At 56.2% G+C, this 10,922-nt stretch overlaps 1 protein-coding gene across 1 annotated transcript in view; it reads right to left on the bottom strand.

Annotated features, from left to right (window-relative positions):
- Positions 1 to 3,020: 3,020 nt before the first annotated feature.
- Positions 3,021 to 10,922, bottom strand: part of EXOC3L2 (exocyst complex component 3 like 2) — a 33,158-nt gene continuing 25,256 nt past the window's right edge. Inside the window, exons 10-11 of the mRNA XM_056846187.1 lie at positions 10,048 to 10,169; positions 3,021 to 3,315 (exon numbers count right to left, since the gene is read on the bottom strand). Coding sequence (XP_056702165.1) covers positions 3,021 to 3,315; positions 10,048 to 10,169 — 417 coding nt within the window. The remainder of the gene's footprint in view (positions 3,316 to 10,047; positions 10,170 to 10,922) is intronic.

Below are 10,922 nucleotides of genomic sequence, written 5' to 3'. Positions count from 1 at the left end.
CAGGAAGAGTTCCACCTTTGAGGGTTTTTTTTTTTGTATTTTGAGAAACACATTTTATAGAAAGAAGGGAAATAAGAAAATGCTGGACGCCAAAACGTTTTGCTTACTGGCTTAACACCTGGAGGTTCCCATTCCAGCTGCTGAGCCTGCCCTCCCTTGCCCCCACTGCAGGGCACTTTGCACACGCTCATGAGGATGCCAGCCTCTATGTGGGACCTGAGGATCCCCCCCAGAATTACAGCTCATCTCCAGACTACAGAGATCCATCCCCCTGGAGAAAATGGAAGCTTTGGAGGGTAGATTCTATGGCATTACACCTAGGGTTGCCAGGTCCCTCTTCACCAATGGAAGGAGGTTTTTGGGGCAAAGCCTGAGGAGGGCAGGGTTTGAGGGGGGGAGGGACTTCAATGACATAAAGTCCAATTGCCAAAGCGGCCATTTTCTCCAGGTGGACTGATCTCTGTCGGGTGGAGATCAGTTGTAATAGCAGATCTCCAGATAGTACCTGGTGGTTGGCAACCCTAATCATACCCCACTGAGGTCCCTGCCCTCCCCAGGCTTGACCCCCAAATCTCCAGGAGTTCCCCAGCCTGAATCTGGCAACCGTACCCCATCCCCTGCTGGTGGCCAGGGGGGACCAAGCAACCCCACATGCTCACCATCACCCTGTTCTGTAGAATTACTTCTGGCATTACCCCTGACTTTCGCAATAGGGCCCTTTCTCAGCTGAAGCAGGATCCCATTTCCCTCCCTGCCCAGCCTACTCACCACCAGGCTGTCAAGCTCTGCCTTCCGCACGTGCCCAGAGGTGCCCGTGTCCTTTCTGCGTAAGGTCTTGGCTCGCAGGGAGCACCGCCAGCTGCACACACACCTCCGTCCCGGGTGTGACCTTTTGTACCGGTCCCCGCCAGCCACAATGTTCTCTGTCTACCTGGCCGCTTCCCATGAGAGGCAGGGCCTGCTGCCAGGCCGGTTCCCCTGCCCCGCTGACAAGCCACAGAGGGCTGCCCCGCCTGCCCTGGGTCTGGCCTTCTGTACCTATGCCCCTTTAGTGGCTCGGGTGGGGGAGTCAAGATCAGGAAGGGTGATGCAGTCTGCCTCAGTTGGCCCATTTGCCTGTTGCCAGTTATTTCAGGGGGAGCATTTAGGTTTTGTGCCTGGGTTTTCTCTAGAGGGGAGACGTCAAGGCTGCCTATCTCCCCCCCCCACCTCCACTTAAGGTCTGGCCCCCACTGGCTGGCATGGGGAAGCCGCAGGGTCCAGCTGAGCCCGGGGGAAGGGAACTTCGCAAGAGCCATTCGGATGCTGGGCTGAGAAAGTCGTAAGGACACACTGCTCCCCTTTGGCTTACTGCCCTCCACCTTGTTTGGGGTGAGGGTATGGGGGTCAAGACCCAGCAGCTTGTGGGGGGGGGGGAAGGCGGGAGCACCCAGCTCAGATTCCCATTCTTCAGACTTCATCTTTGGATTCCCACAAATTATTTGTGGAGGGGAAAATATCGAGGCCGAATCCTGCTTCGAAGGCAAATTGTTTGCTTCCAAGCCCCATAATCTTCATGTCCCATGCATGGGTACTTGCAGGTGAGAGACAGGCCCTCTACGTGTGCTCAGAGGTACCCTTCTGGGTCATTTATTCACAGGTAGTAGAAAGGTAGTACCTTTCAAAGGTAGTAGAACTGTTCTGGGGCTGTCAAAGGTGATGTTGCTTGTAGAGAAACCATTTTCCTGGGAGACTGCATGCACACAGCATCTTGTTTCAGCTTGGGTCCCTCATGGGGGGGGACTTCAATGCCATAGAGTCCAATGGCCAAAGCGGCCATTTTCTCCAGGTGAACTGATCTCTAGCGGCTGGAGATCAGTTGTAATAGGAGATTTCCAGCTAGTACCTGGAGGTTGGCAACCTTATGTTCTCAGCCCTCAAGGAGTTGAGTGCACTACAAATCACAAAGTCAAATTCTGTGGCCCCTCACAAAATTGGCATAATTTATACTGCGGAGCACATGAGGGACAATGGGGCGGGGGAGGGAGAAATATGCGGAGTTCTGAAGTTTCCACCTTCCTGGTTTCTTCACTACCTTCCCCAGGCTTTTCTCTGGAGCTCTGAGGATCACAAAGTTGGCCAGTCCCTCCACCAAGGGTGGGGTGTCCACAGCCCGGCTGGAGAGGCCTGAGTGCTAGGAAGACCGCTCAGAAGAAAAGTGGGCATGCAAAGATTTTAGAAATAAAATTCCACCCTTGGATTCTACATCCAAACCAGGCTTCAGGGCTTAGTGGCAGCAACTGCCCTGTAGTGCCACCTACCCCCCTACCCCCCACCCCCAATGCATGGGATGGATGAAGCCAGTTCATACCATTCCCCACTTCCAAAAAAATACAGGGCAGAAGAGATAAATTAATATGCATTTATTTGTTCTTTACACAACAGAAGTATCTTCTATTGCCCTCCTTCAGCTGAACTCTGCCTCCTGTACCCCGCCCCAAACAATTGGGCTGGACAACCCCCCAATCATCCCTTTCATGCTGTCTATAGAGCTGGATGTGGGGAACTCGATGGCTGGGGGTGGAGTGCGTGGGGAAGCAGTGGGGAGGGGCTGGGCTTGGTTATTGAAATAAGCCCAGTTCTCCTTCTGCTACTGAATTGGGGGGGGGGTCCACTCTCTCCTCTTTCGCCAGATTGGGAGTGGCTGAAGTTGCTGAGTGGGGCCCAAAGGAGGGATCCAAGGCCTCCCACCACCACCACCAGTTGCACCCCATGAGGCGATTTGAGCGCATTCCTTTGGCCGTCCCCAGGCTGGACAATTTGCATTGTTGCTGTGGTCATTCTTGGCCAGAGAAAGAGGCTCTGTGGGGAGGAGAAAAGCCGGAAAGCAGCCAAGGCGAGTCCTGCATGAGCGTTCAGATCCCTCACTTTGAGCGCAGAGTTCGTTGGAAGCAGGAGGCAATGGGGGGGGGGGCTCCAGGCCCCTGCTCAGCAGCCCCCAGCGGTTACATGGAAGACTAGGCGTGGGTGGGCCAAAGTTCTTACACCTGTGATTCAGCCTCGTGCTCTTTGGGCCGCTGCTGCCGCTGCCGCTGCCGCCTGGGCCTCCAGCGCAGCCGGGAGAGGCAGGCGTGACCCACGTGCGAAAGGTGCTGCAGTTTGACTTGGACACAGGACACCTCACTGGTGGGGATCTTGGAGAAGAAGGCCCGTTCCTGGCGGGGCAAGTCTTCCTCCTCTGTCTTCTCCAGGCCCTCCATCACGGCCAGGATGTCCTGGCGCTGGACTTGGTTCCGCAGGCCTCGCACGTCCAGGATGGCCGACACGTGCTTCTTCCTGGAGGGGGCGAGAATCCCTTGACCAACCAGCCTTTGCTTTGGGCTGAAGGCAGCTTTGGAAGCACCACAAGAAAAGGGTCTCATCAAAAACAACTGTGGGCTTCCAGGCCTGAAAATCAGCTCACACCAGCTACTCTTTTAGACTGACCACGTCAAAGAAGGTGCCGTGGCGCTCTCAGGGCAGACTCCGATACCCGACTACTAGTGTCACGACTGCGGTCAGTGGCTCCCCGCACATCTGCAATAACTTCACCGACACCAATCGGAGCCTTCTGTTCCTGCGCTCCTGTGTGTGTGTGTGTGGGGGGGGGGTCCAGGTGGGCAGAAGTTGCTCAGGAGGAAGAGAATCCTCCAACCGACACCTGGCCTGAACCACTTCAAATGCAGCTAGGGGATCAATGGTGTGAATGCTCCGGGCACCGCATTTAGGAAACAGCAAACTCCCCGAGTGTCCCAGGCCACCCTGGCTGAGAGCAAGTCCCAGCCGAGCCCTCTCTCTTCAGAGGAGGAGCCTGCCTTTGGTGGGGGCGGGGAGATCCCGGAACGGCCGGAGAAGAGCCAGGCCATGATCCGATCACGTGGGCGGTGTGTGCACGTGGCTCCGTCCAGTCGAGCAGACCCTCCTGTGGCCGTGACTCCGCACAGCGGAGAGACCGCAGCCCCAGTGCCTTTGCCAAGGGGGCAGTCTTCGTGGACCCTGACACTCCAGACAGGGGAGGAAATGGGCTCTGAAGCTGGCCTAGGGTTGCCAACCTCCAGGTTCAGCCTGGAGACAGAATTACAACTGAATTACAATTTCGACAGGGATCTCTCCCCCTGGTGAAAATGACTGCTTTGGAGGGTGGAATCTATTGCATCATATACCCTGCTAATGTCCCAGCCTCCCCAAATCTCCAGGAATTCCCCAACCCGGAGTTGGCAACCCTAAGCCTGCTGCCCCCCAGGCCTTCAGAATGGCTCACCTAAGGCCATTGCCAAGTGCCTCACAGAGCAGGGGCTTGAACCCACGCCAAAGACCTGCGTTCAGAGGCAATCCCCTCCTTCAAAAAGGGGTCCTGGGGCTGAGGCTGGGCCCCCCACAGCAGTGCCCCTTGCGCCCCCTTCCCTCTCCCCCCTCGAGTCTGTGATGCACTCCCGTTCCCAGGCGCAAGGCAAGAGAGCGCCGGCGGCTGGCTCCACATCCCTCCTGCAAGAGTTTATTTAAAGCCCCGCTGATTCGGATGTCTCGTTAACTTCAGGAAGCTGGCATGGGGCCCACCTAATCAGCCAGGCCCCGTGTTGCTGGCTGCCCGGCAGGGGGGGGGGCAGAGAGCCGGAGCATGGCTGATCATGGGGTTAATGGCCCCTCCGAGGCATTTTTCCCCAGCACTGGGGCCTGCAGTGTGCAGGGGAAGCCACCCGCTTTTGGAGAAAGGCGTTGCTAATCAGCCGCTCGCATCCGTCTGCAGGGCTCACGTCTCCCTGTGCCTGGCCTAACCTGGTCTCCTCCAAGCAGTGTCCCCAATTTCCTAGGAAGGCTCGCCTGGCAAATCCCCCCCCTTCCTTCCTGCGGGGGAGCGGAATGCAATCAGCAAGGGGGGGGTTGGGGGCCGTCTGCTGTTCTTCCCCCTCCCCAGCAGGCCTTGGCTGTGCCAGAAGGGAAAAATGCCCTCCGATGGCCAGGGAGCTCCCCAATGGGCAGCCAAGGAAGAAGAGGAGTTGGTCTTTATATGCCGACTTTCTCTACCACTTAAGGAAGAATCAAACCAGCTTACAATCACCTTCCCTTCCCCTCCCCACAACAGACACCCTGCGAGGTGGGTGGGGCTGAGAGAGCACTAAGAGAGCTGTGACTAGCCCAAGGTCACCCAGCTGGCTTCATGTGGAGGAGTGGGGAAACCAACCCGGTTCTCCAGATGAGAGTCCACCATTCCAAACCACCGCTCTTAACCACTACACCTCGCTGGCTCTCTGATGAAAGCGGCAGGCCCCACCGGCTGCAGGACGGGCTCTCCTCCCCACCATTCAAACAGCCATTGAGTTACAGAGAAACGGCAGGTGAGATCGGTGTGCCTTCCTGGGGTTTCAGCCTCTGTCTCCGGGATTGTGGGGAATGGGGCAAATCTTTGGGGTTGTTTTCTGCTTGACTTCATGACAGCTTTGGCTGGCCGGTCTGACTCCTGCCCCCCACCCCATTCCTCCCAGCTCCACCCAGCACAGCCAGGGTCTTTCCAGGGTCATGGGGGCCTTCCGCTATTTATTGGCTACTCTTCAATACTCACCCTGCCTTTCCCAACAGGCCTCAAGGTAGCGGTAGAACAAGCCCATCAGAATTACAGCCCAAGAAGAATAACAATCCACAATAAAACCCCAAACACCAAATAATCTGGTAGCAGCGGCAGAATGCGCCGTCAGGTTTCTGCCAACTTATGGCGACCCCTCATGAGTTTTTCAAGGCAAGAGACAGGGATAGGTGGTGTGGCATTGCCCGCCTCTGCATAGCAACCCTGAATTTCCTTAGTGGTCTCCCTTCAAAATACTAACCAGGGCCAACCCTGCTTAGCTTCCAAGATCTGACAAAAGTGGGCTATCCAGGTCAGGGCAGAAGATGTTCAGAGGTGGTTTGCCATTGTCTGCCTCGTGCAGTGACCCTGGACTTCCTTGGTGGTCTCTCCCTTCCCCCCCACGTTGTACTAACCAGGGCCAACCCTGCTTAGTTTCCAAGATCTGACGAGATCGGGCTAGCCTGTTCCATCCAGGTCTGGGAAATTCCTGGAGATTTTGGGGGTGGAGCCTGAGGAGGGGTGAGTTTGGGGAGGAGAGGGGCTTTTGCCATAGAGTCCACCTTCCAAAGTGGCCATTTTCTCCAGGGGAACTGATCTCTGTTGCCTGGAGATCAGTTCTAATAGCGGGAGATCTCCAGCCACCACCTAGAGGTTGGTAACCCTAGCTCTCTCTGACCAGCCCATGAGCTTGGCCAGGACTGTGCCCCAAAGGGACAGCCAGGCCTGGGTGAGCCAGAGCAGAGGGCGGGAACTCTTTTTCTCCACACTATCAGAACGATCCCGGGACCTCTTCATCCCAGCAGGGCCACCCTGCCACCCACGCAAAATGGCCCCTGTCAGGAAGCTTCGACTGAGCCCACTTCCTCTCTGAGGTCCAGCCGCTTGTTTTCCTTCGGCTGCATGTCTGTCTGTCTGCCTTTCTTTTTTTTAAAGAAACAACAAGCCCAAGAGGGTCCAGATAAAACAGGAAACGTCCGTCAGCCACACTTAACGGGCAATCTGTCGCCTCCAAAACAATTCCTGAGGACGCGTAAGCAGGAAGATGGAAAGGGAAACAAACAGCAGAGACACACGATAAGGTTCGGCTTCGCCTCCCTGAGTGACGCAGTCGGCTGGCAGCAGAACGGGCAGCAGTGTGGAAGGGAGGGTATTTATAACCCGCCAGTCACCTCTTTCCTGGGAAAATGGTGGTGACACTTCAGTTCCAAGAACACACTGCTACGACAACCCTCCGGGAGGAAGGGGGACGCTCCATCTACTCCCCGAGGGCTCTCTGGAGCAGGGCTTCCCAGCCGCAGCTTCCAGGGGCCCAAGAGGAATGAGAGAGAGGTCATGGCGGGGCTGGTTTCAAGCAAGGGACACTCACGACCTCCTCCCGTGCCACTGCCGTGGCTCAGAGCAGATCTGGCCGGTGGCAGGACTGCCCAGGATATTAGCCCATCACCACCTGTGCCGATGGCCAGGTGCAAGCTCATGCGGAGCGTTGCCACGTTCCTTGCGCCCCTTCAGGCCAGGGAAAACCATCTCTGGATCCAGCTCACGGGAGCTGTAAAGGGAAGGATGCGTTAAGACAGAAAAAGAGACGTCTTGCAGGAACAGGGAGGCAGGGCACGCCGGGGCACTGGCAGCCTCTCATGGCACTGCCTGGGAAGCCCTGCCCTGGGCCTTAAGGCCAGCGCTATCCCTTGATCTGCTGTGAGGGGCAGAATCCAGCCTCAGTTTTGTAGGGAAACCTGCAAGGCAAGAGGTCTCAAAGCCAGGTCCAGTTCTGCGTCTCTCAGGCCCTCCTACTGAACTCATTGTCCCTTAGGGTTGCCAGGTCCCTTTTCACCACTGGCAGGAGGTTTTTGGGGCGGACCCTGAAGAGGGTGGGGCTTGGGGAGAGGAGGGACTTCAATGCCATAGAGCCCAACAGCCAAAGCGGCCATTTTCTCCAGGGGAACTGATCTCTATTAGCTGGAGATCAGCTGTAATAGCAGGACATGTCCAGCTACTACCTGGAGGTTGGCAACCCTACTGTCCCTTTATCCCAACATGGCCACGTCTTTTCACACAGGCAAACGGATGTGCCACCAAGCGGAGAAACTTCTCCGGCACGCAGCTTCAGCAATGTCCAACTCCATGCTGGGGATTATTAGGAAAGGGTTTGAAAATAAAACAGCCCATGTTGTAGGGCCCTCGTATGAAGCCATGGGGCGGCCCCATTTTGAATGGTGTGTGCAGTTCTGGTTGCCGTATCTCAGAAAGGAAAGCGCACAACTGGGGAAAGTACGGAAGAGGGCAGCCAAAACGATTAAGGGGTTGGGGCACCTTCCATATGAGGAACGGCTGGAGAGTCTGGGACTTTTCCATCTAGAAAAAAGATGGCTGGGGGGGTGGGGGACAGCCATGAAAGAGGTTTATAAAATTATGCACGGGGAGGAGAAAGCGGACAGAGAGAGCTTTCACTCCCTCTCCCATAATACTAGAACTTGGGGCACCCCCCCAAAATTGCAGGGAATTCAGGTCAAAAGGAAATACTACTTTACTCAATGAGTAATTAAATTGTGGAATTCACTGCCAGCAAATGCAGTGAAGGCCACAAACATATTTAAAAGGGGATGGAGCAGATTCATGGGGGAGAGGTCCAGCAACAGCTACTAGCCATGGGGAATAAAGGGAACCTCCATATACAGCAGCAGTCAACCCCTGAAACCCAGCGCTGGGAGGCAACATCGGGGAAGGCCTCGGCCTCTGCGTCCTGTTGTTGGACCTCCAGACGGATTGGTTGGCCGCTGTGTGAGATGGGATGCTGGGCTAGATGGACCCTCACTGGTCTGATCCAGCAGGGCTCTTCTGAAGTTCATATGCTGCCAAGGTAGAGGCTGTTCCAAGTGAGGTCCTGAGAGGCTGCCTTCGCCTCTCCATTCTTGAGGGTGGAAGCAGCCCCTGGCAAAGTCCGGATGGCTTCTCGAGGGCTCTCTGCTTTGGGGAGCAAGCAGCATCCTCGTTGGCCATATGCCTGGACCTCAGGTTGCGCGCACATCCTTACCTGATGGGCCTTTTCCGCTGACGGGGGAGGCGGCTCTCATTAACGCTTCCACTTACACTTTGATCTCGCCTTTGTTTGTTCTCTTGCATGGAACAGACCCGCTGCGGCTCCCCAGGGCTGTGGGCAACCAGCCACGGCTTGGAGCTCAGCCACCTGGCCTGGCAAAGCCCCAGGCTGTATCGGCCCGGAGGCAAATGGGGTGAGAACCCGGGTGGGACAGGGAGGGAGGGGCAAGCCCCAAGGTGACAGTGTCTCCGAAAAGCAGAAAGAAAACTGTCTCCCCGAGTCCCGTCACAAGCAGAGGACAGGGAGCGAGTCAGGGCAAGCGACAAGCGGCATTCCTCCGAGCCGAAGGTAGCCATCCAGCCCGCCAGTAAAGATCCTCCTGGCCAGCCAAGGCCTGCTCTCAGTGCCCCCGCTTGTGACAACCAGAAGCAGGCCCTCTTCAGTGGTGGCACCTCACCTGTGCAATGCCCTTCCCCTGGCACACATACACACACAGAGCCTCTTTTGGGCTACATGCCAAAATAGTTCTCTTTAAAAGGTAAAGGTCCCCTGTGCAAGCACCGGGTCATTCCTGACCCATGGGGAGACGTCACATCCCGACTTTTTCTAGGCAGACTTTGTTTGTGGGGTGGTTTGCCGTTGCCTTCCCCAGTCATCTTCCCTTTACCCCCAGCAAGCTGGGTACTCATTTGACCGACCTCGGAAGGATGGAAGGCTGAGTCAACCTTGAGCCGGCTACCTGAAACCGACTTCCGTCGGGATCGAACTCAGGTCCTGAGCAGAGCTTTTGACTGCAGTACTGCAGCTTAACACTCTGCGCCACGGGGCTCCTAGTTCTCTTTACCCAGGCTTTTAACCTAGGGGTTTTAATCCTTTAAAAATGGTTTTTGCAGTCCACTTTTAGCCTGAGTATTTTCTGAGAATCTTTCTAGCCTGCGAAATATTTTAAAGCCCTGGCCTGAATGGCCCAGGTTAGCCTGATCACAGCAGACCTTGGCTGCTCAGCAATTTCAATTTTCCATTTTCAATACCTTTATTGGCATACCATCAAGCAATCAAACAAAGTATAGGCTGCTCAGCAAGGTGGGCCCTGGTTAGTGTTTGGGCGGGAGACCCCCAAGGAAGTCCAGGGTCGCTATGCAGAGGCAGGCAATGGCAAAACCACCTCTGTACATCTTTTCCACTGACCTGGATGGCCCAGGCTAGCCTGATCTCATCAGATCTTGGAAGCTAAGCAGGGTCGGCCCTGGTTAGTACTTGGATGAGAGACCGCCAAGAAAGACCAGGGTTACTATTCAGAGGCAGGCAATGGCAAACCGCCTCTGAACGCCCCTTGCCTTGAAAGCCCTACGGGCTCGCCGTAAGTTGGCCACAACGTCCCAGCACTTATTACCACCCCTCCTGCCAGCAACTCTATGTCTGCACTCACTGCACGTCAGGAAAGTCTTTGGCGAGGAACCCCACTGCCATCTGGACGGCCGGTGTGTCTTCCAGCTCGATCATCTCGGCCAGGTGTGGTACGGCGGAGTCCAGCCAGGAGGAGGTGGATTTCTGCAAGGGAGGGAGGTGTGTGTGTTTGTGTGTGTGTGTGTGGGGGGGGGGGGTAGTCAGCAGCTGTCAGGGCATGGAGTTAATTATAGCTCACCCAGGGGGGGTGGTTGGGAGGACGGGTTGCCCCGGCAAACAAACTGGAGGAAGTGACCTTTTCAAACAAATCACACACGACCAGAGGAACTCCCTGCTGGGGGGACACAGGGAGGTGAGGCAGAGTTCCCCGAAGGAGCTGATAAACATCAGGAACCACTCATCTGTCAAAAGGACAAATGCATTTTTCGCACTGCAGGCAGCCTCAGCTTAGAGGAGCAAAGGGCGGGAGAGAAGAGCCATGGCAGGAAGGTGGGGACAGGCCCCTTCCCGGCCCCCACCCATTTCCCCCTCACAGCCCTCTCCCCAGCTGCTTTTCTACAGAGGGCCCTGAGACCTGGGAGAACAGTGCCTGGGGAGGGGGCTCCACGGAAGGTGGACCCAGCCCTTCTCTGCTGTCACTCACAGCATCTGGCACAGGACCCTCTCAATGAACCAGGCAGGATCATCCCTGCCCCCAGCCAAGGGTGGCCCTTTTCTCTGCAAGCGGCAATTCCGGAGCGGAGCCCAGCCAAGCGAGGACAGCCCTGCCTTCCTTGGCCAAGAGATGGGACCCAAAAGGCTGAGAAATGGGGGAGGGCAGCTGCAGATGGGTCCGGATCACAGCCTCATCCGGATCACAATGACAAACAATTCTGAGTATGGTGGGTGGGCTCTCTA

The sequence above is a fragment of the Euleptes europaea genome, chromosome 3 (assembly GCF_029931775.1).
Source record: "Euleptes europaea isolate rEulEur1 chromosome 3, rEulEur1.hap1, whole genome shotgun sequence".
NCBI classification, from domain to species: domain Eukaryota; kingdom Metazoa; phylum Chordata; class Lepidosauria; order Squamata; family Sphaerodactylidae; genus Euleptes; species Euleptes europaea.
This window is presented reverse-complemented; position numbering and strand designations above follow the sequence as displayed.